The 26103-nt window shown below is 39.1% G+C and overlaps 1 protein-coding gene, 1 long non-coding RNA gene and 1 other non-coding gene across 18 annotated transcripts in view; 1 reads left to right on the top strand and 2 right to left on the bottom strand.

The window, feature by feature from the left end:
• LOC144292914 (uncharacterized) overlaps positions 1-3943 on the bottom strand; it is a 121287-nt gene extending 117344 nt beyond the window's left edge. For 2 of the 16 annotated variants that reach the window (XR_013360321.1, XR_013360322.1), the window contains exon 1: positions 3002-3424. This is a non-coding gene — a long non-coding RNA (uncharacterized LOC144292914). Of the gene's footprint in view, positions 1-3001; positions 3467-3718 lie in introns of those variants that run through there. The other 14 variants (XR_013360320.1, XR_013360323.1, XR_013360312.1 and 11 more) reach the window with 13 other exon arrangements.
• The window catches only part of RSBN1L (round spermatid basic protein 1 like), a 60206-nt gene continuing 37682 nt past the window's right edge, over positions 3580-26103 (top strand). Inside the window, exon 1 of the mRNA XM_077863892.1 lies at positions 3580-4174. Within this exon, the coding sequence (XP_077720018.1) occupies positions 3607-4174 (568 nt within the window). The 5' untranslated portion in view covers positions 3580-3606. The remainder of the gene's footprint in view (positions 4175-26103) is intronic.
• LOC144293544 (U6 spliceosomal RNA) lies at positions 24956-25063 on the bottom strand. The gene has a single exon (XR_013360753.1). It is a non-coding gene; the product is annotated as a U6 spliceosomal RNA (small nuclear RNA).

Below are 26103 nucleotides of genomic sequence, written 5' to 3'. Positions count from 1 at the left end.
TCCAGGTAGAGGAAACAATGTACAAATGCACACGGAGTGCAACTCTCTTGGCAATTAAAGGTGGTTCAGAATAGATGAAAGAGAGGGAAGCTGTAGAAGAGTGAGAAAGGCAGGAATGCTGGGGTTACACATCAAGAATGGCTTGTGTCTAGAATATTGGATGGCTTATTAGCATGGACACTGAGGTCAGTTAAAATGTTGGCTGAAGGGTAGGGGCGATGAACATGAGCAAAGTAGTAAAGTCTTCATTAAGTGTGGCAAAAGGACCAGGAAGTCAATGAAGGATGGTACAGCCAAACTACAAAAATCTGATAGAAGGGAGAGCTTTTGGCATGATAGTGAAAGAGTAATAATAACCTGAAATTCTGTGATGTAGAACTGGGGAAGTGATCCCCAGCTCACAGAGAAGGAACAACTTTCAACTGTACAGACTGTATCCTCAGAGTTTCAAACAAGATGGAGAAGCAGGATATACGGTAGTATGTTTTCAAGAGAGCTGTTGTTTTGGAGGGAATGAAAACGGATGGAAGGGATTACCAGGGAGTTGACAACAACAACCAAAAACGAAAGAAATGGGAATAAAAAGAACAGGCACAGACAAGGTAGGAATCTTGTCCTGATAGGGAAGAAGAGGTAGGCTTTTCTAAACAAGTGAGACTTGGCTTGAGCTGAGATCTAAAGTATGTGATTTCTCACAGGCATCTCATGTTCAACAGATCAAGGTCAAGGAGTAGCCCAAACCTGTCACTCTTCCAACATTTCTTAGCGTGGTGAACTGTACCATTGTTTCTAGAGTCATTCAGGTTAGAAACATAGGAGGTATTCATGATATCTGCCTCCATTATGCTCATTATCCAACTATCATATAAGCATCAGGTAAAAAGAAAAGCATTCCAGGCAGTGGAAACAACATATGCAATACTTTTATGTTGAAAGATAGCATGGTGCAATCTAGACACTAAAGAGCTTTCACCTCGGTATAGATGAAGAAGGGACTAGTTCATGACGGGTCATATAGGTCATATTAAGGATGTGTTCTTTATCCTAAGAGCAATGGAAGCCATTGGCTGGTCTGAAGCAAGGAAAATGATATGACCAAATTTAGGGTTTGAAAAGAGCATTCTGAAAAGAAAAAAAGAAAAGAGCATTCTGGGTGGAATGGAGAGCAGATCTGAGAAAACAAGGATATAATGGGATGACAAAAAAGGCCAGTGTAGTAGATTAAGTCAACAGGAATGGGTGATAGTGATGGGAATTCTCTCCTAGTTCAATGTTATAAGTATTGATCTAGTTGAAACATGATGGCTGATTACACAGGAGAGAAAAAAAGATAACTGAGCACTTATAACAGATAACTGATTGCCCTTAGACCTGGAAGGATCTTCCTCCTCCTGCAAAGAGCAAGGAGTCCGTGAGATCAAGGTGCCATGTCTGCCTAGATCAGAGGGACGACAAAGCTGCTGATTACATAGCACTGCAGGAAGTGAGGGATGTGGACATAAGCTTGGACATGTTAGCATGGTCCCTTGTGGTGTGGTGGGTGAAGAAACTTGGAATAGATACAGAAAAGGGTCTGGCTGAGAATACTCTAAGTCTGAGAATTATAAATTTAAACCTGGTCTTCCAGATTACTATTTCAGCCAAGGTAGTAGAGTAGGATACATTTTTCATTTTTATTTTTTTTAAGATTTATTTTTTTAAGTAATTTCTACACCCAAAGTGGGACTCGAACTCACAACCTTGAGATCAAGGGTTGCATGCTCCACTGACTGAGCCAGCCAGGTGCCCCAAATTACATTTTTAATAAGTTTGTTATCTTGATTTATAACTTCAATCCTTAGACACATGGTAAATGAACCTTCAAGCCACACTCTTGGCCAGGCTCTGCAAATTTAGGGTGAGGACTGATAAGAGTGTGTAACAGTATAAAGGACTCTAATGCAAGCAGAAACAAATTCATGAGGGTTAGAGTCTGGGTCCTTATCAAGTTGGATTTTACAGACTTCTGTGGGAGATGAGGAAAATAAACGGTGCAAGTTTCCAGGTAGTATATTAATGTATATGAGACACATTTATATACCTGGAGGATCAATTATGAGGCTATTTTAACTGTAATGGTTTCAGTGTGATTTTGAAAAGCTCCTTGAATGTGGTAAAAGTTTAGAGCATGGAAGAGACCGCAGTGACCATGTAACTGAATTTATTCAAATAAGACAGAGGTTCTGACAGTTGAGGTACTGTGACTGAGGGTGCAAAGCTAGTTACTAGCCAATCATTTGCAGCCCCATCCTCTCTGTCCACTCTTCCAACAATGCTACTTTCCCTGAGGACATGCTTCACAAAATTTTCATTTTCTTTCATCGTCACGTATTAAAAGAAATACTTTCATTATCTTAAAAATTTGAGGCACCTAAAAAAAATAAGTCCATTACTAAATTTTGACTCCAAACTATTCTAAACGAACAAAAAAAAAAAAAAAAAAAAAAAAAAGGGAAAAGAAAACTAAAAAAATTCCGATTTCATGAAGTCACAAGGATCAGTAATCCTGGAACGTTACTTCTGTTTTCCAAAAAGCTACAGGTAACATCGGGCTCCTTTTAGGACTTAAGGGTATTCTCCTCATCTGTCTGCTTTTATTCTTAAATCTACTTCTTTGGCTTGTTAACCTCAAGGGAGACCTCAGAGTGGAATTAAAGTTGTGCTCCTTGCTTTGGCTGCAACCGTGTCACTCTGATCTCTCTCTCCCAATTCCTTAGCTTTTCTAAACCAGAAATCAACACGCACGCTCCTAAGAAAAAAGCATCGAACACTCTCAGGATGCTAACCGCTAGTTTACAGTTGGGAAAAAAAAATCATCCTTGCTTTCCAAACATCGATAAATATCGCTGAAACAGACTTTTCTTAGGAAGTCTCGGTTGAAACAACTGCGATAAAATGAAGATCTTTAAGAGGGTGTCCCAAAAGTCCAAAAGAAAAAAAAATGTTTTCCAGGGAGTCTTACCTTCCAGCTCAGAAGTAATCCGAGAGTTCTGGGTCTGCGGGGACGCATCAGAGGCGGCGATGTGAGCGCCGGGGGCACCGCGGGTCGGGCCCGCCGCCCAGCGATCCGCAGTCGCTCCCCCCCACGGCCGCCGCCGCACCGGGGAAGGACTCGATTCCGCACAGAACTGCGTCCTGCGAGCTGAGCGTCGGGGCACTTGGGCTTCCTGGGCGCCAGGAGACGCGCAGGGACCAAAGGCCCCAGCGATCCAGCACGCGGTCCGACCCAGGAGCAGCCGTTCGGGGCGGGCGCAGCCGGGGGTCCCGAGCTGGGGGGCTCGCGCTCGCCGCTCCCGAGGAACCGGGAAGCCCCGCCCCCGCAGCCCGCGCCCCGCTAGCCACGCCCCGCGGCGCTCCGACCTCCCACACTGGGCCGCTGGGCGGCACCGCCCCTTCGGCGCCAGACTCACGCCTCTGGTTGGCTCCCAGAGGGATCCCTCAGCGCGCCTCGCCCAATAGGAGGCTCCGCCGGCGGCCGGCCGCCCCGCCCCCGCCCGCCCCTCGCGGAGGGCCCGCCCCTGCCCCGCGCCCGGGAGCGGAGGAGAGTAAATACAACAGGAGCGCAAAATGGCGGAACCGCCGGGCCCAGTGCACGGCGCCCCCGCCGCCGCCGCCGCCGCCGCCGCCGCCGCCGAGAAGGAACCGTTTGGCAAATTGCAGCCCCCGTTCCGGGACCCACCGGGTCCTCTGTCGGCCAAGAAGGTCCGGACTGAGGAGAAGAAGGCGCCGCGGAGACTGAACGGAGAAGGGGGCAGCGGCGGGAGCAGCAGGCAGCTGCAGCCGCTGGCGGCACCTTCGCCTCAGGGCTATGGCAGCCCCGCGCCCTGGGGCTTCCCGGCGCCGCCCGCCGCGCCCTCCCCGCCCTCCGCTCGGGGCACTTTCTCTTTCTCGGCTGGCGCGGCGGTCCCTTCCTCAGCCTCCGCTCCCTCGCCGCAGCCGGTGCCGCGCAGGCTGCTGGTCCCTCCTCCGCCGCTGCGCGCTCAGCCGCCCCACCTCGCGCTGCCCGCCGCCGCCAAGCCGCGCCGGCCCAAGGAGAAGCGGGACAAGGAGAGGCGGAGGCACGGCCTGGGCGGCGCGGGCGAGGCCGGCGGGGCCGCCCGCGCGGAGAACGGGGAGGTGAAGCCGCTGCCGCGAGGTGGGTGCCGCCGCCGCCGCCGCCGCCGGGGGGGGGGGAGGGGAGGGGAGGGGAGGGCGCCCCGGGGCCGGGCAGGGGGAGCGCGGGCGGGCGGGCGCCGGCCGGTCCTCAGCAGGCGGTCGCGCAGCCCTTGGGGACAGGAAATGGAGCCTGAAATTTCGGTCGCTGCGACGGGAAGGGCCCAAACTCTTTTAATGTGTTTTTAAAAAAATTATTCTTATTTTGTTATATTGTTTGTCTCCATCTCCCAGTGCCTGCGCCGCAGAGATCTGTCGCCCTGTGTGTGGGTGCCCGCCCGGGCGAGCGGGGCTCCGGGGGAGCCGGGGAGGCGGCGCCATCGCCCGGGGGTCGCGGCCTCGAGCGGTCTAGGCCGTGCGGACGCGGTGGCACAATTGCGTGTCCGTGACACGGGCTCCGACGCCAGAAAATCCTGTCAAGAAAAGGGGTGTGGAGAGCGGCGGCGTCCGCTGGAAGCCCCCGGAGGCCCGAGCTCTCCATCCCCGTCAGGGAAGTGAGGTGGTGCGCAGGGCCCGGGGGCGCCGTCCGCCCCGCCTCCCCGAGTGGTCGGGGGCGGGGGGGTCCTGGTCGGAGTACCGCCGCCCTTCAGAAAGGATATTCAGCCATATTCTTTCTTTTCTTTTCTTTTCTTTTCTTTTTTTTTTTTTCCTGTAGCAAATGATAAAATCAGGAGCGTGGATGGTTTTTTTTCCGGCCACATCAAGTGACTGCAGTAGGTCTTAACAGCAGAAAATGGCAAATTCATAAGCGTCCCTCTCAGACCGGGCTAGGCAGTTCTCTCCTAAAATGCGAGCTAGCCCTACGATTCTCAGTATTTACCTCAGATAGATGGCACTGCTTATTTAGTTGTTGGTCCACGATCGTCTGACAGTGGTACCACCTGGAGAGTGGTTGGAAATCAGGTACTTGTGGGATCAAAACCCTCAAGCGTACCGCGATCGTCGTTATAAATACACATGGAGAATGTGGCCTGAAAGTACTTTTATTCATTAGGAACAATGACATGTCAAGCAGTTTTGGCATCGCTGGTCTAATTGCAGCTTAAATCATGAATAATTCTCTGTATGTTCGAATTAGAACGGCCAGTTTTCATGATTTTTAAAATGCTGCACAGGCGTATGGAGGAGCAGGGTTACATCTTCCCTGCTGTTTTGCCTGCGGAAAAGCTTGGGCAACAGGCAGAGCCTTCCTGCCCTGGCCCAGGGCGAAGTTCTCTCTCTCTCTCGTGTTGCTTCTAGGAAAGTGGCTTTGAGGATGGAAGTTTTGCTACTTTTAGTCTGGAATTGTAGGTGGTTAGTATTTTAAAGCTCTTTTTTACGCTTACCTTTTAAAGTGCCTCAAAGTCCGCCTTCGCAGCTTAGTGTTAGCCTTACTGTGATGTGTAAACAGTGTATTTGTTCTTCTGAGTTCTTTGAATGAGGAAGTAAATGTGGAGTATGACAGTGTCAGTGCATTGGAGTGGCTGAAAATCGTAAGCATTCTTTCACAAGTCTAACTTAAAATACGGTGCTTAAAAATGGCCCTTCAAGTGAAATGGCTGTTAGGAAGAAATCTAATTTTTTAAATTGCCTTTAGAATTCTTAATTTTGAAGGCTACACCTTATGAAGTCTTAATATGAGGAATTATAGCTTCTACATTAGGATGTGGGGAACATGTTTTTCTGTGACCTGTGTAGGGTTTTTTGGTTTTGTTTTGTTTTTGAGTAGTGACTAGATATAAACACTGTCGTAAGATTTTCATTTTTTCGAGAGAAATGCTATTTTACTGAGGAAAAACAAGAGAAGTATTTTTTCAGTGTCTTAATGATTAATGGTGAAAATCTTTCTTGAGTATTCTTACCCTTCTACAGTTCAATTTTAACTAAATTGAGATTCTGTTTTAAAAAATTAAGAATATTCTTAAGCAAGTGTTATTAAAATATAAACTTACATTAATTCAATATAAATATAATTACAAATCTGAAAATCCTAAATTGTAATACAGTCTTGTTTCTCTGGGCTTTATGTAAGAATCCTAGTGAATGGTTGGTTGGGGCATCTGGCTGCCTCAGTTAGTGGAGCATGCGGTTCTTGATCTTGGATCAGTGAGTTCGAGCCCCACCTTGGGTTTAGCGTTTACTTAAAAAAAAATAAAATCTTAGTGAGTGGATGTGTCTATTGTTTTAGATATATAGCTCTTTCCAGTGTTTCTCTAAGTTAAATAGTTCATGGATAGCACATAGGATATGTTCAGTGTCCCCAATTATCCCATGCTGGCCGATTGAAGAGTTTGAATCAGAATAGGAACTGAGCTATAAAGACACCTAAGCAAAGAAAATAGATCCCTTCCCTCAAAACGCAGACATTCAAACATTCAAAAAATCTAATTTCCAACTCCATTAACTAGTTGAGTTCCTGTATGGTAGTAGGGTTTTTTGTTTGTTTGTTTTTTGTTTTTAATCTTTAGTGAGAATTGCTAAATTTTTTACGTTGGCTACCATTCTAACAGGAATTACTTGGATTAAATGAAACTGTGTGTGAAAAGGGTTGACAGGCCATTTAATACATGTTATTTGAGTCAGAAACATGATGATTTTAACCCCATAACAATTTCAGAAGTGGATTAGTCCAGACAGAGTAAAGATCATTGGCAGATTTGAATGTTAAGAGTGATAAACAGAATTACAAAGGCATACCAGTCTAATAAGCCCATTTAGTATAGCGCTTGGGGCTTTTCACACCTAAAACCTATGAGGCCATCCAGTCATAGTGCAGTAGCTGACTTCCATGATAGCCTGAGTCATTATGTAAAAATTAAACTTATTTCTTATAAAAAGAAAATGTACAAAGCTTTTTAGATTTAGTTGTTAGGGAGGTAATCTACTGAAGAGTTCATCTCCCATTTTCCTTTAAGATTGAATAAATTTTTGATTTGTTAAATGCGGAAGATAAAAGTGGACATGTATTGAAGGTATCCGACATTAAGAATTATAGCAAATAGCAGAACAAACATATTAGATAACAAATGTCTTAATGATTCCAGTAACTAATAAAAAGTGTATAGATCTTATAATTTTTGTTAGTGTTTTTGCTTTGCATTTATTAACTTATTTTTTTCCTTAGAATGATCCTGTGAAGTATCCCAAGATAAAACCAGAGCATTTCACAGAATGTTTGCCTTGAAAGTATAGTTATAGAATTTAACTCTAATGAAAAGAGGCTTTTTAAAAGAATTGATTAATCATTTTTGTTTCAATTTTCATTCTAGTTAATTAGTTAGTATACAGTGTTATATTTGTTTCAGGTATATGATACAGTGATTCAACAATTCATACATCGCTTTGTGCTTACCACAAGGGCACTCATGAATCCCCATCATCTATTTAACCCATCCCCTCACCCACTGGTAACCATCGGTTTGTTCTCTATATTTAAGAGTCTATTAGAAGTGATTTGAAGTATGTAAATACCAGTGATTTAAAGAGATAGATGCTGGAAGATGTTTCAAACTATACCTTTCCTTATTTTTCGAATATTGTTAATTCCACAATTTTAAGTTAAATTCATATTCAGAAGTTTCTCATTATAACCACTTATTTGTCACTGCTGAAATAGTTTACTATGATTTCATTTTTTTGTGTAACCTTTGTTTTTCATACCTCTTTTTTTTTCATTTGCTTAGTTTTGTCTGGCCAAGTCTTTCTATACACCCTCCAGCAGCTGCATAAAATGCTTCTCTGTACAATTTTCCACATGGTCAAATCTGTCAGATAAACTTATCAGTTGTATTTGTTCCTGTAGTCATCTCTTCTGTAGCTGTCTTTCTTCCTGCTGTAGTCCGGATTGTTTTCTCCTTAGGCCTGCTGCAAAGCTGTCATCTTGGGACTTCCCTTAGCTGACATTCTGGGAATTTCTTTCACTTTCCTTGAGTCCCTTTTTTCTGGATTCTGTGCCTGCCTTTGGTTTATTCCTTCATTTTGGTTTCCTCTACTACTACTGTGAAAGTGTGTGTTGGAAATACTTTTTTTCTTTGGATTTATTTTTACCCTCACGCTAGACTGTTTGGCTGTTGAGAGATTTCTATATTGGAAATCATTTTCCCTCAAAAGTTTGGAGATATTCCCATATTGCCTGGCTTCCAATGTTGATGTTGAGAAATTTGATCTCCAAAAAGTTGTCTTTTTTTCCACAATCTGGGAGATTTCAACCCTTTCATTGAATTTTTAAATTTTAGGTCTGTTTTAAAACAATGTTATGAGCTCTGGTTCTTTGTTCCTGTATTGTAGCATCTTGTTCCTTTTTCATGGCTGCAGCATTTGTTATCTCTTCAAGGATGTTAATTATAGTTTCTTTGTTTCTTGCATTGTTTTTGGTTCCTCTAAAACATTTTTGTTGTTGTTGATTTTGGTCTTGGAGGCTTTCTTCAGATGTTCGTGATCCTTAGCAGTTCCTTCATATACAAGGAATGTTCAAAGCTGATTGAAAGTTCACCAGGCATGCTTGAGCATGGCTTAGTGACTAATGAACTCCCATTTTCTATCCCCCCCCTTTTTTTTTTTTTAAGATTTTATTTTTAAGTAATCTCTACACTCAGCGTGGGGCTTGAATTTATAACCCAGAAACCAAGAATCGCATATTCTACCAACTGGGCCAGCTGGCACCCCCCACCCCCCAATATTTTATCTGTACTTCTTTCCTCTGGGTAGTGGGTAAGAGTTTTCATTTTCTTCAGATAAAGGTCCTTCATTTTTCTGTCTGTGTAATTGGAAAAATGGAGAGGAGAGGATTGATAGAGGTAATGAGTTTAGATGGCAGGGCTTTAGTGCTGGGTGGAGAAAGAAAGCTGTAAATTTGACCATTCAGTTTCTAAATTTACATTTAATCTACCTGTTTTCATACCAACATTTCACTTCTTATTCTATGTTGGATGTACCTGAGCTTGGAGTTACTCTGATTCAGTTTTGCTGGAGATCATACCTCTCATTCCTTTGGGGGCCAAGGGGAAAGGAGAGAGAGAGAGATTGAGAGAGCATGTGAGAGCATAATAGAAGAAGATTAATGTAAATTCCTACAGAAAGAGATAATGCTAAACAATCCTATTTACTCTGCAGTACTCCTGGAAAGGCTTAGAAATTGCAGATGGTGAGAAAGGCAAGAGGTTCTGCAGAATCAACCGCCACTCCTCCCATGCACACACCTACACATAGTCTCTCCCTCTGTCTCCCTCTTTCTATATATGTTACAGCATGTGTCAGAATTCCTTTTTAAGGCTGAATAATGTTCCATTGTATGTATATACCACATTTTGTACGTTTATCCCTTGATGGACACTTGGGTTCTTTTACCTTTTGGCTATTATGAATAATGCTGATATGAACATGGGTGTACCTACATCTGTTGGAGTCCTTGCTTTCAGTTCTTTCAGATATGTGCCCTAAAGTAGAATTGCTGGGTCATATGGTAATCTTTTAATTTTTATAAGGAGCTGCCATACTGTTTTCCATAGTAGTTAAATCATTTTATATTCCCACCTGCTGTGCCCAAGGGTTAATTGCTTAGTATCAAAAAAGTAAATATAAGTAAACAGACAAAAAACTCCCGATAACATTTATTTGGAGCAGATACTTGTGAAATCAATGTGTGGTCAGCCATGATAGCTTAGGAAATAAAGTTTGGGGGTTTGGAGGGAGAAAGAAAAAGCATTTATTGAATGCTTGTCATGTGCCATGGTATTATCTCAGTATTTTTAGATTAAAACTGAGTTTTTCTTAGCTCACACAGAGTTGCATAGCTAATGTGTAAAGAATTTGGATCAAGCCCATCTCTGCAAGAGTGTGAGCCTAACTACACAACGCTATGGTTAACTTAGTTTTTCCCCTTTAGACTGATAAACAGGAAGAAGAAAGTGGAGATGAACTTTAAAATTTTTTCCAAGTTATTTCTTTTTTCCTAACTTTTTATTATGAAAAATTTTAAGCATACAGAAAAGCTGAGAATAATACAATGATCTTATATATGTTTTCTTCCTAGATTTAACAGCTGTTAATGTTTTATTGTATATGCACTGAATCATTTGAAAATAAACTGTAGACATTATGACACTTCATTCTTAAGTATTTCAGCCTTCATCTTCTAAAAGTAGCCACATAATTACAGTAACATTAAAATATTTAAGAAAATAATGTAGCTAGTGCATAATCAGTGTTCCAGTAACCCCCAGTTTCTCCATTGTGTACAAACACACTATGTGCTTTATTTATTTTTATAATGCTTTTTTTTTCTTTTAAAGGTTTTATTTGTTCATGAGAGACACACACAGAGAGAGAGAGAGAGAGGCAGAGAGGGAGAAGCAGGCTCCATGCAGGGAGCCTGACGTGGGACTCGATCCCGGGACTCCGGGATCAGGCCCTGGGCTGAAGGCGGCGCTAAACCACTGAGCCACCCGGGCTGCCCCTATAATGCCTTCTTTTGAGTGATCTTTTCTTTTCTTTTCTTTTCTTTTCTTTTCTTTTCTTTTCTTTTCTTTTCTTTTCTTTTTTCTTTTTTTTCCACATCTATTTATTTTAATGTTCTCACTTTTTTCTTCATGAAATTGGCTTTTTTTTTTTTTTTAAGATTTTATTTATTTATTTATGAGAGACCCGGAGAGAGAGAGGCAGAGACACAGGCAGAGGGAGAAGCAGGCTCCATGCAGGGAGCCCGATGTTCTCAAATCCCGGGTCTCCAGGATCAGGCCTGAGCCAAAGGCAGGCGCTAAACTACTGAGCCACCCAGGGATCCCAAGACATTGGCTTTTTGAAGATACTAGTTCGACATAACTGTTACCTTGTATATTTTTTTATGTTCATGATTTCTAAACATTTATTTTATTGTATTTATTTTTAAAGATTTTATTTCAAAATTTTATTTATTTGAGAGAGTGCGAGAGAGTGAGCATGAGCCAGAGGGAAGGTCAGAAAGAAAAGGAGACAGAAGGATACTAATTCATTTTTGTTTGCATTTAGTTTGTAATCTGTGTGCTGATAATTTGTGAATATCCAGTTTCCCAGTTATATTTTACCTAATGGCTTCAGTATCAATTAATGATTTCTGCCTGAGTCACCCAATTGTTGGAGCTTAAAGAATTATGCCAAACTATTTCTAAATAAAAAATGAATTAGATTTGGGAATGGGGAATTCAGAATAAATTGCTACTCTTTAGTATTTAGATTAAAATTTGGCAGCCTATTTTGATTATGGGTGCCAAAGTAAATAAGTTCATTGGTATGACTAGAATCCTCTGGTAAACACTTTTCTTGAATTTTTAATTCACCATAGTTTGAATTTTGGAAAGCCACTCGCAGAATGCTTTTAAAGATTGAGTCGAATAGTCCAGTTACAATTGATGGTTTGTTACAATATTGGTAACATGGGCCAAAAATAAGAAGTCCTTACCAGTTTTTTTTAATATAATAAATACATATTAGTATAATATGTTAAATGTTATATATATTTCAAAATTAAAATATTATGTAATGTGTTTTGTTAACTAATATAAATTAACTATATACCTTTGTGAATTCCCATTTAACTAGATTATATCAATTCCTTCACAGCAGGCATCATTTTAGTCTTTTTTTTTTTTTTAAGATTTTATTTATTTATTCATGAGAGAGAGAGGGAGAGAGAGAGAGAGAGAGAGACAGGCAGAGGGAGTAGCAGGCTCCACGCAGGGAGCCTGTTGTGGGACTTGACCCCACGCTTCCAGGATCATGCCTTGGGCTGAAGGCAGGCGCTAAACCACTGAGCCACCCAGGGATCCCCATTTTTTTTTTTTTTTTTTTTTAAGATTTTATTTAGAGACAGAGAGAGAGGCAGAGACATAGGCTGAGGGAGAAGCATGCTCCCTGTGGGGGGAGTCTGATGTGGGACTGGATCTTGGACCCTGGGATCATGACCTGAGCTGAAGGCAGATGCTCAACCACTGAGCCACCCAGGTGACTTTTGGTCATCATTTTATGTTTGCCTAGTACTCAGTGATTGATTTGAAGAAAAAACAATACTTTTTATTAATAAATTAATTTTATCTGTCCTCTTTGTAGTACAAATTTTAAGTAGCTACTCTTGTTAGCTTTTTAATAGAAAGGGTATACATTTTCTTTAGATACCACTTAATGCAGAGCCACCTTCAGTGGTTTACATGTGGAACAATATTCTGGAAAGCCAGTGTTCCAGGACATTTTCTGGCTGAATCACTGACACACTTTATACCTTAAGGGAGTAATAGTCACCATTTTTCATTTTTCTCCCTTGAGGATGATAAAAATATCAGGATTAGTAAATACTGTCAGGCGTTTTTTTGAGTTGGGCCAAAAGCTGATGCAGTGAGTACTTAAGTACAACTTGAGCTAGAATATGAGCTTCTTGAGTACAGAAACAACAATAATAACAGTTAATGCTTATAGAACTATACTCAGAGCTGTATGTTTTTATTTAATTTTCACAGTTTTTTTGAAGTTTAGTTAGGTATTAGCCTTTTATAAGTGCTGAATGGAAGTTCAGAAAATTTAAATACTAGCCTAAGGATATTAAGTAGTCAATCTAAGTTTCAGATCATTATATAATTTGACTTTAGAGCTCCAGCTCTAAACCTTTGTGCAAACTGTGTTAGTGTTTTTAAATCTCCTTCATCTTGAATTGTACCTTACATTGTGAGTTAGTTTGCCAAATAAATGAACCAGACTTTGAAGTAAGAGTAGGACTTAGGTAAATGGAGATGATGGAGACAGCCTTGTTAGGGGGAATGTTGTGAGCAGGATTGTAGGGACAGGAGAGTGTATGCCATGTTCAGTGGTCTATGAATAGAACCATTCAGCTGAATTGGTGATTTTGTACAAAGTTGGGAAATAGCACAGCATGCCAGTTGAAAGTTTGCCACAGTATGCCTTCTATTTGCCAGGATAAGAAGTTCAGACTTCATTCTGTGGGCAACAGCAAGGCACAGGTTTTTGGTTTTTTTTAGTAGAGTGATAATTTATTCAAATTGGTACTTTAGGAATACTAATTTGTTAACATTGTGTAGGATGAATTGGCTGAGAGAAAAATTAGAGACGGATATCGGAGACTACTGTAGTAGTAAAATGGAGTTGATTTAGTGGTAAAATGGTACTCCTGGACACGGAATCATGATAAAGCTTCATGATTATCAAATATGTAGCGAGAAAGGATTTATATACTTAATTTTATGGTTTCAGATGACGGGAATAAGCATCTCATTGAAAAATTGTGGGTGGGCCTGTTGGAAAAGATGGATATGAGTTTGACATTATAGACAGGTACCTTAGAGTTCTCTTATCAGATGCAGCTCAAATTAGTGGTGTTTTAAAATGTTCTATGTAGGGCAGCCCCAGTGGCTCAGCGGTTTAGCGCCGCCTTCAGCCCAGGGCGTGATCCTGGAGACCCGGGATCAAGTCCCACATCAGGCTCCCTGCATGGAGCCTGTTTCTTCCTCTGCCTGTGTCTCTGCCTCTCTCTGTGTGTATCTCATGAATAAATAAATAAAATATTTAAAAAATGTTCTATGTATAGGAGATTCTGTTAGTGTATGTATGCTTCAGTATTACGTATGTGGAGGGGACCCTTATAAAAAGTCTCATAGTTGCAGACAACAACTAATGCTTTTTCTTTGAGGAACAAATAATCTCAGATCCTCTCTTAGTTCTTAGGTAGCCTTCTGTTCACAGCCTTTAAAAGCTGTCTTAAAAAAAAAAAATAGGCATGATTCCTTAACCTTAACTGTGATATAACAATTTACCTTCCATTCATCCTCGCTCTCATGGCCTCCCTTATCATTGGCCTTAACTCTACTGCTACTATTTCAGCATTTGGTTTAGTTTGGGACCCTTTTACAGTACTTCTCTCTCTGGCTTTGCTGATCACTCTGTTGGTTTTCTAGTGTTTGGAGTTTGAGATCCGTATGTTCAGCTGCCTCCTTGATAGTCACTATTAGATGTTCCACAGAACTGTAAAATTAATATGTTCAAAATTCAGCCTTCCTTAGTCAAATTTGTCTTGCTGTTTATGTTCCTTATCTCAGTGCCATCTTGTATCTTTATGTCACTTTTCTGTTTATGAGATGATGTTTAAATTCCTAAAAATGTCCTCCAAGGTTCTGTTTAGCTCTTTATGCTTCTCCTCAGTGCTCCTTGCTGCCTAGAAATTTGTCTACCTGTTATTCCATCCCTAGTTTCAGATTTCTACTATACCTAGCTAATGTCTGCTCATCTTTCAGGACTCCACTTGAAAGGAAGCCTTTGTTATCCCCCCATAGACTACATTAGATCCCTTTGCTGTCTCTTCCCCTGGAACCTTGTACTTTCTAAGCATCCTGACTTCTTTTCTTCGCTTCATTTTAATCACTTATTTAGTTGTTTTCTTCACTAGACACACAGCCTATGAAATCTGTGGGCTGTGGTTATTTTGTTTCAGGTCAGGGTATCTCTGGGTAGTCAATAGCTATTTGAGAAATGAACGAGTTGTACTACATTTCAGCCCTTTCTGCCTGCTGAAGAAGAGATACCACCTGGTTGTTGGGAAAATTTTGGCAGGTATTTTTAAATAAGAACAGCAGAAAAGTGATAATGGGATGAGAAGTTGACCAGCAGCGCAGACAATGGTTAAATTGACAAATGAGCACAAGAGGCAGATATTAATGGCATGAAAACTAGAAAGTCACTGTGTGAATATTATATTTGACTCCCCTTGACTTATTAGAATTGCCATTTTGTACACTCTAATCTCGAAAAAAGAACTTATCACTACATCATACAATGAGAAAATTTTGTTTTTAATCTACATACGTGTACAAAACCTGTAAGAATATTATAAATGGAAATCCTATTTATAATTTATTTAGACATAAAATTAGATACGACTTAAAATTAATTTTGTTTCAACAGTTAGATAGTTCTTAACACCGTTTTAATACCATTTATTAAATAGTTTGTTCTTTCCACTCAGATGTAGAATGCCAATTTTATCATAAAGTCATGTGTGTTTGGGTCTATTTTTATTTTTCTAAATTTTTCAAAAGGATTTTATTTATTTATTTATTTAAAGATTTTTTATTTTTAAGTAATCTCTGTACCCCCTGTGGAGCTGGAAATCGCAACCCTGCGGTCAAGAGTTGCACACTCTTGACTAGCACCACTGAGCAGGGAGCTGATGCTGGACTCCATCCCAGGACCCTGGGATCATGACCTGTGCTGAAGGCAGACCCTTAACTGACTGAGCCACCCAGGTACCCTAGTTCTATGAGTTTTAATAAGCGTGCATAGTAGCGATCAGCACAGTCATGTATTTTCTGTCATCTCAAAGAGTTCCCTTTTGTCACTTGTTACTTGTACCTCCAGTCTCAGGAGTGATCCTTTGTCCAATAGTTTTACTTTTTCCAGAATATCATCTAAGTTGAATCTTACACTGTCTTTTTTATGTTTGTTGTCTTTTACTTAGCATATTGTTTTTTGAGATTCATCAGTCTTATTGCATTAATCAATTCGTGTCTTTTACTTAGCATATTGTTTTTTGAGATTCATCAGTCTTATTGCATTAATCAATTCGTTCTTTTTATTTCTGAGTAGGAGTTCATTGCATAGGGATACCACAGTTTGCTTTTTCTTTCTCCAGTTGATGGACATTTGGATTGTTTCTGGTTTTTGATGATTATGAATAATCCCACTACAGTCATTCACAGACAAATCTTGTGGTGGACATATGCTTTCATTCTCTTGAGCAAATATCTAGAAGTGGAGTCCCTGGGTTGTATGGTTTACGTTTATGTTTAACTTCATAAGAAATGGCCAAACTTTTCTAAAGTGGCTGTACTTTTTTCATTCCCACCAGCCCTTGATATTGTTAGTCTACTAAATCTTAGTCATCCTGCAGATATGTAGTAGTATTTCATTGTGGTTTTAATTTGCAGTTCCCCAGTGACTATGATGTTGAGTATCATTTTATGTGCTTGCTTATTTTCCATCCCTGTTTCTTCTCTGGTGAAGTGTCTGTTCAAATTATGTGTTATTTTTATTTTCAAATTGTGAATATTCTTTACATATTCTGTGTACAAGTACTTCACCAGATTTGTATTTCACCAATGTATTCTCCCATCCTGTGGCTTTTCATTCCCTTAATATTGGTTTTCACACTTTTTCATAGCAGAAAAATTTATTTTATTTCTTTTATGATTTGTGCTTTTTGTGTCTTAACTGAGAGAGCTTTGTAACCTAGGGTCACACAGGTTTTCTCTTATGTTTTCTTTTATTTACTTATTTTTTTTAAAAGATTTTATTGACAGAGGAAAAGAGAGAGAGCTTGAGTGCGTGCACAAACGGGGGAGCTGCAGAGGAAGAGGGAGAAGCAGGCTCCCTGCTGAGCAGGGATGTGGGGATGGATCCCAGAACCCTGGGATCATGACCTGATCTGAAGTCACATGTTTAACCAACTGAGCCACCCAGGTGCCCCTCTATGTTTTCTTTTAGATACTTTACAGTTTTAGGTTTTACCTTTAGGATCGTAGTACATTTTGAAAATTTCTGTTTTTGAGGTTTGGATCAAAGTTCCCTTGTTCTTTTTTTTTTTTAAGATTTTATTTGTTTATTCATGAGAGACACTCAGAGGAAGGCAGAGAGATAGAGGGAGAAGCAGGCTCCTCTCAGGGAGCCTGATGTGGGACTCGATTCCTGGACCGAAAGCAGGTGCTCAAACACTGAGTCACTCAAGCATCCCATTATTTTTCCTTATTAAGTTGAAAATTATTTTGTAAAGTCTACTCTTTCCCCCCTCCCTGTCACCTGGGGGCTTTTGTTAAATTTATTGATTAAAGTAGGGGCAGATTGTAATTACAGAATTTTCTTTATACTTACAAGCTACATGTATATCTTTACCTACTCATATTCTTTTATATTTCCAAAAAATTTATTTATATTTAATACAGATTATAAGTTTTCTTCTGGTGTTGTTTCATTTGGGGGGATTTTTTTCCAGATTGCTACTGGTATATAAGAAAGCTTTTGGTTTTTCTATATATACTTGATAATTGGGTATGAAGTTATATAGTAGTGAAAGGTTATCAATTCTTCATAATCAGGAGCAGATTTTTTTTTTTTTAATTCAGCTTCATGCCCCATTTGGGGCTTGAACTTAGGACCCTGAGATTGAGGGTCACATGTGTCACTGACTGAGCTACCCAGGGACTCCAGAGAAACAAATTGAATCACTTTTTTGTTTTTTTTTTTAATTTATTTATGATAGTCACACACAGAGAGAGAGGCAGAGACACAGGCAGAGGGAGAAGCAGGCTCCATGCACCGGGAGCCCGATGTGGGATTCGATCCCGGGTCTCCAGGATCGCGCCCTGGGCCAAAGGCAGGCGCCAAACAGCTGCGCCACCCAGGGATCCCAACAAATTGAATCACAATAAGATACTTTGTAATATTCAGGAAGTGATTTTTTTTTTTTTTGGTGGTACTTCCAGTGTTGTGTTTGTCTTTGAAACCTGAGGTTTCTGTTAGCAGAGTAGAACTACTTAGCTTGACAAACATTTTTAGTGCTTAGGTGCCGTGGTAGGTTTTAATAAAAATGACAGAATCAACAATAAAGCTTCTGCCTTTAAGTACCTTAAACAATCGAATAGGATACTAGAAAAAAGTAATTATAATGTTTAATGCAGTAAGTTAAATACCACAAGATGGATGGAAAATAGTGAAGGTACTGGTGGAAATGGAAGTAGGCAGATATTAAGAAAGGGAAAAGGAATACAGGAGGTAGGAATGGATGTTTGAGAGAACCTTTGGTGGTAGTAGGATTTCAGTAAAGAAATGAAGGAATTCTAGGTAGAGAGCATTATTTGAAGTATAACATTCATGGAACTAGGTAGGAAAAGAGCTCTACTATGTCATAAAAACTAATGGAAGAAAATAATTTCAAGATGTTTGATTATAGTTCTGACATTATATATTGCTGAGCATCTTCATTCTGGCCCTTCACTTTTGATTTTAACCATCAGTGTGTTTTATAAGACAAATTCTGCTTAACATTTCTCTGAAGTCAGGGCAAGTTTTGTACATACATAACTTACCCCAAACAATTTATTCATGGACTCTAAGATTTTGTGAAGGATATACCATCTATTGCTGTGTAACAAACTTAAAACATAGTGGCTTAAAATAACAGCAATTTTATTATATTTGATGATTTAATGGGTCAGGAATTCCAGCAGGATTTACTAGGTGATTCTGCTTCATGCAGGGGTGAGTAGAGTTGCTCAGTGGTGGTTGGATGTTGGCTGGTCTTGTTTATTAGATCCCAAGATGGCTTTACTCACCTGGGTATTTTCTCATCCCTTGGGTAAGTGAATGCGAAGCTGAGTCCATCTCTCTCTCTGTGTCATCTTGGGGTCTTTCCATATGATCTCATCAAGATAGTTGGATTTCTTACATGGAAGCTCAGGACTCCAAGAGACCTGAGTAGAAACAGCAAGGCTTCTTATAACCTAGCTTTGGAAGTCTGAATCATTTCCTCCCTGTACACATATTAGGGCATTAATAGGTATGTTTGTTGTGTAAAATTTCACTTAGAGTACATTCTAAATTGAAAATAGATAAAGAACCTTTAGGAGCAATATTTAATGATACTTTTAAAATATATAACTTTTTAAAATTTAGAACTTTAATTGGTTGTATGAAAACAATAGTATATAAGAGCAGTGGTTCCCATATATGCTGTTATCATTAACTAAATATTATATGATTTACTGTTTGCATTATAGAGTATAATTTTAATTAAATAACGTATGTAATTGTATAATGTTGACTTTAGAGGTCTAGAATATCCCAGATTGTGTGTGAATCACATTTTATATGACAGCTATAGTATAAAATTCAGTGACTATGGGGATTTAAGTCTGTGATCTAGATACCAAATATAATGCCTTAGTACATTTGTATCTTGCTTTTACAATATTTTGAGAGGAGGAAAAGTAATTGTGCTGCTGTTTTGGAGGCAGATCTTTCATGGTTGGTCAGTGAAGAAAGCCTGACCTGAAATTTTTAATTACGATAGAAAAGGGAGCCCAGACCACTATTTCATGTTATTCCTGGCTTTGGCTTTCCTCTAAGTACTTACTTATCTTACCTTACCTTACCTTATTTATTTATTTATTTATTTAGTATTTAATTTTTTGTTTTCCTTTTTAGTGAGTCTGTTTTTGTGACTACTATTACTATTTGTCACTAGATGTTGCTAGGATGTTACTAGATGCTTTCCTAATAAAATTCTACTATTTATATCTAATAATGATAGCTACCTTGGTCAAATGCCTGTTATACATACTGGGTGTAGTGTTAGAAATAATGCCGGTGTTGCCTTCAGTCCTTAAAAATTTTAAAAGATAAGGGCTATTATCTTCGATAGATGAAAATACAGAGACACACTAACATAGTAAGTAATTTGTGTCGGTTGGTGGCAGAGCTGGAAATTAAATATGTCTAACTACAAAGCCTGAGTTATTTCCAATGTATTACAGTACATAGAGAATTTTGTAATACCCAGCTGTCTTAAACTACATTTTCAATGTTCTCTTCCTTGTTTTTGGTCTCAATATGTTAGAGCAACCTGCCTATTCCTGAATAGCACGATAGATAAGTATTATACAATTTGAACTTCCTCTAACATCTTCAGACAGAAACATTTTTTGCATTACTGCACAAAACATAGGACGTTGTTGCTGTATGAGTCATTATCCTAAATTTTGCCCCTTGTTGAAAAAAGCAGAAACATCGAATCAGAGAACACTAAAAGAGAAAGGTTCATCAGAGTTCAGTTAGCATAAGCTCCTGACTTTGCAAGTACAACCAGGAGAAGCTCCCTTACACTCCTTCAGTTCAGCAATTCCTAAGTCCTTGTGGTCTTAGTTACGTGAACTGCATGGGTCTTTCATATTTCAGGGTTCTTAACACATAGCAGCTTTTACAGTTTAATCCCTAAGGACCTTTCACCCTTTCAGTAGTTTCCCTCAGTATGGATGAACAGACAACTCTAGAGGAGTCGGATATTTTAAATACCATCAGCCTCAAGCCTGTCAGATGTCAGCCATCTTTTAATTAGAAAGAAAGGGTTTTCTGCTTTGCCTTCCAAGTTTCTGGAACCCATTTCTATGTCATTCCTTCCTATTAAATAACTATCTACTGGGAAATATTTGGTGCAGAAGAGCTAGAAATAGTGCTGCTTATATGTACAGATTATAAGTTAAGAATTATCTATTATTAGCTAAATACAATGAAACATTTGCAATCCAAAGAATTCTCATTTTATTTATTTATTTTTTTTGGTTTTCTTTCCTAAAGTGTGGCATAAGAGCTCTTAACTGGAAATTTGGGGACCTGGTTAGGAGTTTTCCTAGTTATGCTACTTAGTGTCTGTGAGAAAATCTTGAAACTCTGGGCCTCAACTTTTTTCTCTGTAAAATGAGAGTAGGTGAAATCTTTAATTTGTTCCTATGAAAACACTAAATTTGTGGAAACTTTCTGGCAACTACCCTGCTTCAACACTGTCTTACTGATTCTTGTCATACTCTTAACTATTTTCTTATTGTTTATTTCTGGAAGCTTGTAGAATACTTACAACAGCGTTTAATTTCTTAAATTACCTCATTTCTCTGGTTTGTCCTCTACTTTTTTCCATATGATTCAACAAACATTTATTTACTTACTGCCTGCTATGTGCTTGACACTGTGTACGGAAATGCAGAGAGGAAAGCTGTTTATATTTCTTGACTTCAAGAATTTATAATTTAATTGGAAAGATTACTAGCTGGGATATAACAGACACTTTGTATTGTTACTCATCTTGTTTCTTTTTCTTGTTACTTTTTTCTTAACTTCTTTGCTGACCCTTCAGATGATTATCAGTAATTTGCTTTTATTTATATTAATAACCCTTTTCTTCTTTTGCCCTGTGGAAACTTCATTCGTTTTGAGCATCAGTAATGTGCAAAACACTATTCTAGATTCTATAGAAGACAAAGATGTGTTAGATATAAAAACTTGCAGAAAAGTTTATAATCCAGCATGGCAGGTAGAAGAGGTTTCAAAGAAGCAGCATTCAAATCATAAAAAAGGAGGAAGAGGCAGTGGTGATTTCTAGTAGTAGGGATCAAGGAGTCCTTAATGAGAAGCTGAATTTCAGCTGAATCTTGCAGGATGTGTAGAATTTTGATTGGCAGGAATTGGGATGGGCAAAGGCATTCTAACTAAATGGAGTACAAGTAGTAATGAATCAAACAATCCAGAATCTTGTGTACATATACATGTGGTTGAGTAGTAGAAGAAATTATTAAAGTTTGTTTTGACTCTACAGATTCTTGAATGGCATACTGCGAGGATTTTCCTTTTTGACATAGGGTGGGTTTGTTCATTTGTTTAAAGTAGAAGAGAGTGACATGATGAGATGTATTTTCAAGGAGTATTTTTTGGTCACTCTGCTGAATGGATTGGTGAAGAGGAGAGAAACTAAGTAGGAAGATCACTTCTTTCAGAAGATAATTAATCAGTTATGGTGATGGCTGTGGAAAGGTAAAGGAAGATGGACATATTTCAATGGAAGAATAGGCTGAACTGACCAAGTAATTGAATGTTAGGAAAAATCTGAAGAGGGAAGTATAAAGGTTTCTGAGAATTTTGAATTTAGATGTTGGGGGATGTGCCTTTAACATAAACAGGGAATGAAAAGGAAAGCTTGGGCCTTTATATGAGAAAGATGATGATTTTGGTGTTAAATATTTCTTTTCTTTTTAAGATTTTTTGAATTTTTATTTTTTTTAAATTTTGTAAGATTTTGTTTGTGTATTCATGAGAGACACGTAGAGGCAGAGACATAGGCAGAGAGAGAGAAGCAGGCTCCCTGTGGGCAGCCCAGTGCAGGGCTTGATCCCATGACACTGGGATCACAACTTGAGCCGAAGACTGACTGAGCCACCCAGGCATCCCTTTAATTTTTATTTTTAAGGTAATCTCTATGTCCAATGTGGAGCTTGAACTCACAACCCCAAGATCAAAAGTTGCAGGCTCTGCTGACTGACTGCACCAGCCAGGTGCCCCAGGGTGTTAAATATTTCTTGTGGAGACGAAGTGGTGAAGTTTGGCCAACGGGTTGGGTGGAGGGGCACCTGGGTGGCTCAGTCAGTTAGACATCTGGCCTTCCGCTGGAGTCATGATCCTGGGGTCATTGAATCGAGCCCCATGTTGGGCTCCCTGCTCGGTGAGAAGCCTGCTTCTCCCTCTCCCACTCCCCCGCACTTGTGCTTGCTCTCTCTGTCAAATAAATAAATAAATAAGTAAGTAAGTAAGTAAGTAAGTAAGTAAGTAAAAGTAAGTAAGTAAGTAAGTAAGTAAGGCAGCCCCGGTGGCGCAGCGGTTTGGCGCCGCCTGCAGCCCGGGGTGTGATCCTGGAGACCCAGGATCGAGTCCCACATCGGGCTCCCTGCATAGAGCCTGCTTCTCCCTCTGTCTGTGTCTCTGCCCCTCTCTCTGTGCCTATGAATAAATAAATAAAATCTTTAAAAAAAAAAATAAATAAATAAAATCTTTTTTAGAAGGTTGGGTTGAGATATTAGCTTGGGGATTCATTTGCCTAACAGTTATAGTTTAAATCCTAGGAGTGCATTCTTAGACAAGTATAGAGTAAAAAGAAAGAAGTATGCCTAAGATAAGATGCTAAGGAGATTGTACAGGTTTTGATGATAGATAGGATCATGAATTCTGGAGTAGTCAGGATGTGCAATTCCACTGAGATGTAGGAAGAAGTTTTGAGGAAGAGGCTAGTTAATCTTTTGCAATGAGAACCAATTAAAAAAAGGCTGAGCTGAGAAGGCATCACTCCTCTTTTTAATATATCTTTTTTCTTTCCATTTTTATAATGTTACTTTCCCTCTACCTCCCGCTTCAATTCTGTATTATTTCTCATTTTCTCCTGGGTCCTGCTTGTTTTCAGATCTATTTATAGGTATACTTACTATCTGGAGAGGGTGATCAGGAATATCAGTGTTGTTGCTCAGACTGATTTCATAGACTGCATTATTACGTGTGAATCCTGCTGCATACCCACAGCAGGCAAAACTGTGATAGCAGGAAGCCTATTTGAGGATTGTGCCACAAGAATGTATTGTGGCGAGATGCTTGGGTGGCTCAGTAGGTTAAGTGTCTGGTTTTGGCTCAGGTCCTGATCCCAGAACCAAGCCCACATCAGGCTCCCTGCTCCCTCTGCCCCTCTCCCTGCTCCTGCTCTATCTCAAATAAATAAATCTCAAATAAATAAATCTATATCTCAAATAAATAGATCTTTAGAAGAGAGAAGAATGTATTGTGGCTGAAAGCTTTAGTAGGAAATTCTACCGATACTTCTTAAGAATAGGTAGTGTGGATTTTTATGACACTTCTTCATTTTTTTATTTTTTACTTTTTTATTTTTTTAGTGTAAACTCTATGCCCAGCGTGAGGCTTGAACTCATGACCCTGAGATCTAGAGTTGCTCTACTGACTGAGGCAGCCAGGCCCCCCGTGACACTAACAACAACAACAAAAATCTAATGAACCTATATGAAGATCCTTCTTTTTACAAAAATATTTCATTTAATGAGTCATGGTATATATAGTATGGGATTTCTGTCTTTTCCTTAAAATCTATTATGTTGAATAAGTATATTCATACTTATTCAGAATACACATATAATTGTATCATATTTTCTCCTTTTGTTCTTTTTGTTAACTATAGCATGATGTTGAGCTACTGTATATAAAGTGAAGTAGAAGTGCACTTAACAATTGTAATGAAGGGAAGACTTTTTTAAAAAGGAAGATTATTTTCTCCTTTTTAAAAAATATTATTTATTCATGAGAGACACAGAGAGAGAGGCAGAGACACAGACAGATGGAGAAGCAGGCTCCATGCAGGGAGCCTGACACAGGACACAGGACTCGATCTCAGGACTCCAAAGGCAGGGGCTAAACTGCTGAGCCACCCTGGAATCCCCAGGAGTATTATTTTCATTATGTGTGTGTATTAGGTTATATATTTATTCACGGTTTTATTTTGAAGTGTTTTTTTCTTATCTCTTCTGATAAATCTTAAGTGACTCTAAATCTTTAAAAAAAAAAAAAACCTGAATATAATTATCAGTTCTAATTGCAAGAAAGAGATATAGTCTAACAACTTAATTACATAAGTAATATGAATCCCTTTATGTTGTAGAAATTATAATTAATAATATAAATAATTTAGAAGTACATGAAATAAAAACCAACAGTTCCTCTTATTCCTTCTACAGAAGTGAACCCTGTTAGGTGTTTTGTGTTCTTCTTTCCAGACTTTTTCCTATGCATTTACCTATATACATAAGTACATGTACACACAGAAAAGAATACATAGCCTATTTTTAAAAACCTAAATATACTATATGCGTTTTTCTATAACTTGCTCATTTTACTTAAGAGTGTGTTTTGGAACTCTGTCCATTACATTGAGTGAAATGTATACACACTTGCACACAAACTATGTGTGTCTGTGTCATGTATATATGTATAGTTGACACAATGCCATATTAGTCTCATGCACACAAACTCTTTGGGTATTTCTTATTTATTTATTTGACTATGGTTGACACACAGTGGCACATTGGCCTCAAGTGTACCAAATAGTGATTTGACACTTTATACATATGCTATGCTCACCACAAGTGTAGCCACCATCTGTCCCATAAATATGAAAGGGCTTCATGAATTTGCATGTCTTCCTTGCTCAGGGGCCCTACTAATCTTTTCTGTGTGGTTCCAGTTTTAGTATTTGTGCTGCTGAAGTAAGCACTGTATTTCTTTCTTTTAATTAACTCAGTTTTACCTTTATAAATTTTTATAAATATAAATTTTGGTAAGCTCTTAATTTTAGAATAGTTTTAGATTTAAGAAAAGTTACAGAGTGCCCATGTATTCTGTCCTCACTTTCTCTTATTGAAATTTTACATTTGTATGGTATGTTTGTCACAATTAATGAATCAATATTGATACATTATCATTAACTGAAGTCCATACTTTATTCAGATTCCCTTAGTTTTTACCCAATGTCATTTTTCTGTTCAAGGATCCCACCCAAGATACTGTAGTATCTTTACATTTAGTCATTGTGTAGGCTCTTCTTGGCTATGCCAGTTTCACAGACTTCTTGCTTTTGATTACCTTGATGGTTTGAGGAGTAATGATCAGGCATTTTGTAAGATGTCCTTCAATTGGGGTTTGTCTGATTTTTTTCATAATTAGAATGGGGCTATTGGTTTTTGAGAGGAAGGCCATGACTTTGTAAATTTTAAAAATAAAATTTAATTTAAAAAACTTAATTTAAATTTTTTAATTTAAAAAAATCAAGGGGCACCTGGGTGGCTCTGATAGTTTTAAATGTCCAGCTCTTGGTTTCAGTTCAGGTCATTGATCTCATGGGTCCTGGGATCAAGACCCCCCAGGGCTCCATGCTCTGCAAGGGGTGTGCTTGAATATTCTCTTCCTCTGCCCTTCCCCCCACTTGTGTGTGTGCATGTGTGTGTGTGTGTATGTGTGTGTTTGCATGTGCTCTCCCTCTCTCAAATAAATAAATCTTTTTTTAAAAAATGAAGTAGTACTGAAAGGTTTTTAATGAGATTATGTCCCTAACTGTCTGCATTTCCTGCCCTGGCCCCAGCTATTAACTCCTTTAGTTTCATCTTTTAATTCCAGATTTCTGAATAAAGTGCTCATACTGCCTTTTAGTTTCTGATTGGTCAGTTGTAGACATATATTGCATTCTTGTTGAGAGTAATAGGATTTAGCACTTTTTATAACCTAGCTTTTTTTCCATCCAGTAATATAATAAAACTT

The sequence above is a fragment of the Canis aureus genome, chromosome 21 (genome assembly GCF_053574225.1).
Source record: "Canis aureus isolate CA01 chromosome 21, VMU_Caureus_v.1.0, whole genome shotgun sequence".
Taxonomy (NCBI): Eukaryota; Metazoa; Chordata; class Mammalia; order Carnivora; family Canidae; genus Canis; species Canis aureus.
Note: the sequence above shows the minus strand (reverse complement) of the source record. Positions and strands in the feature narration are given on the sequence as shown.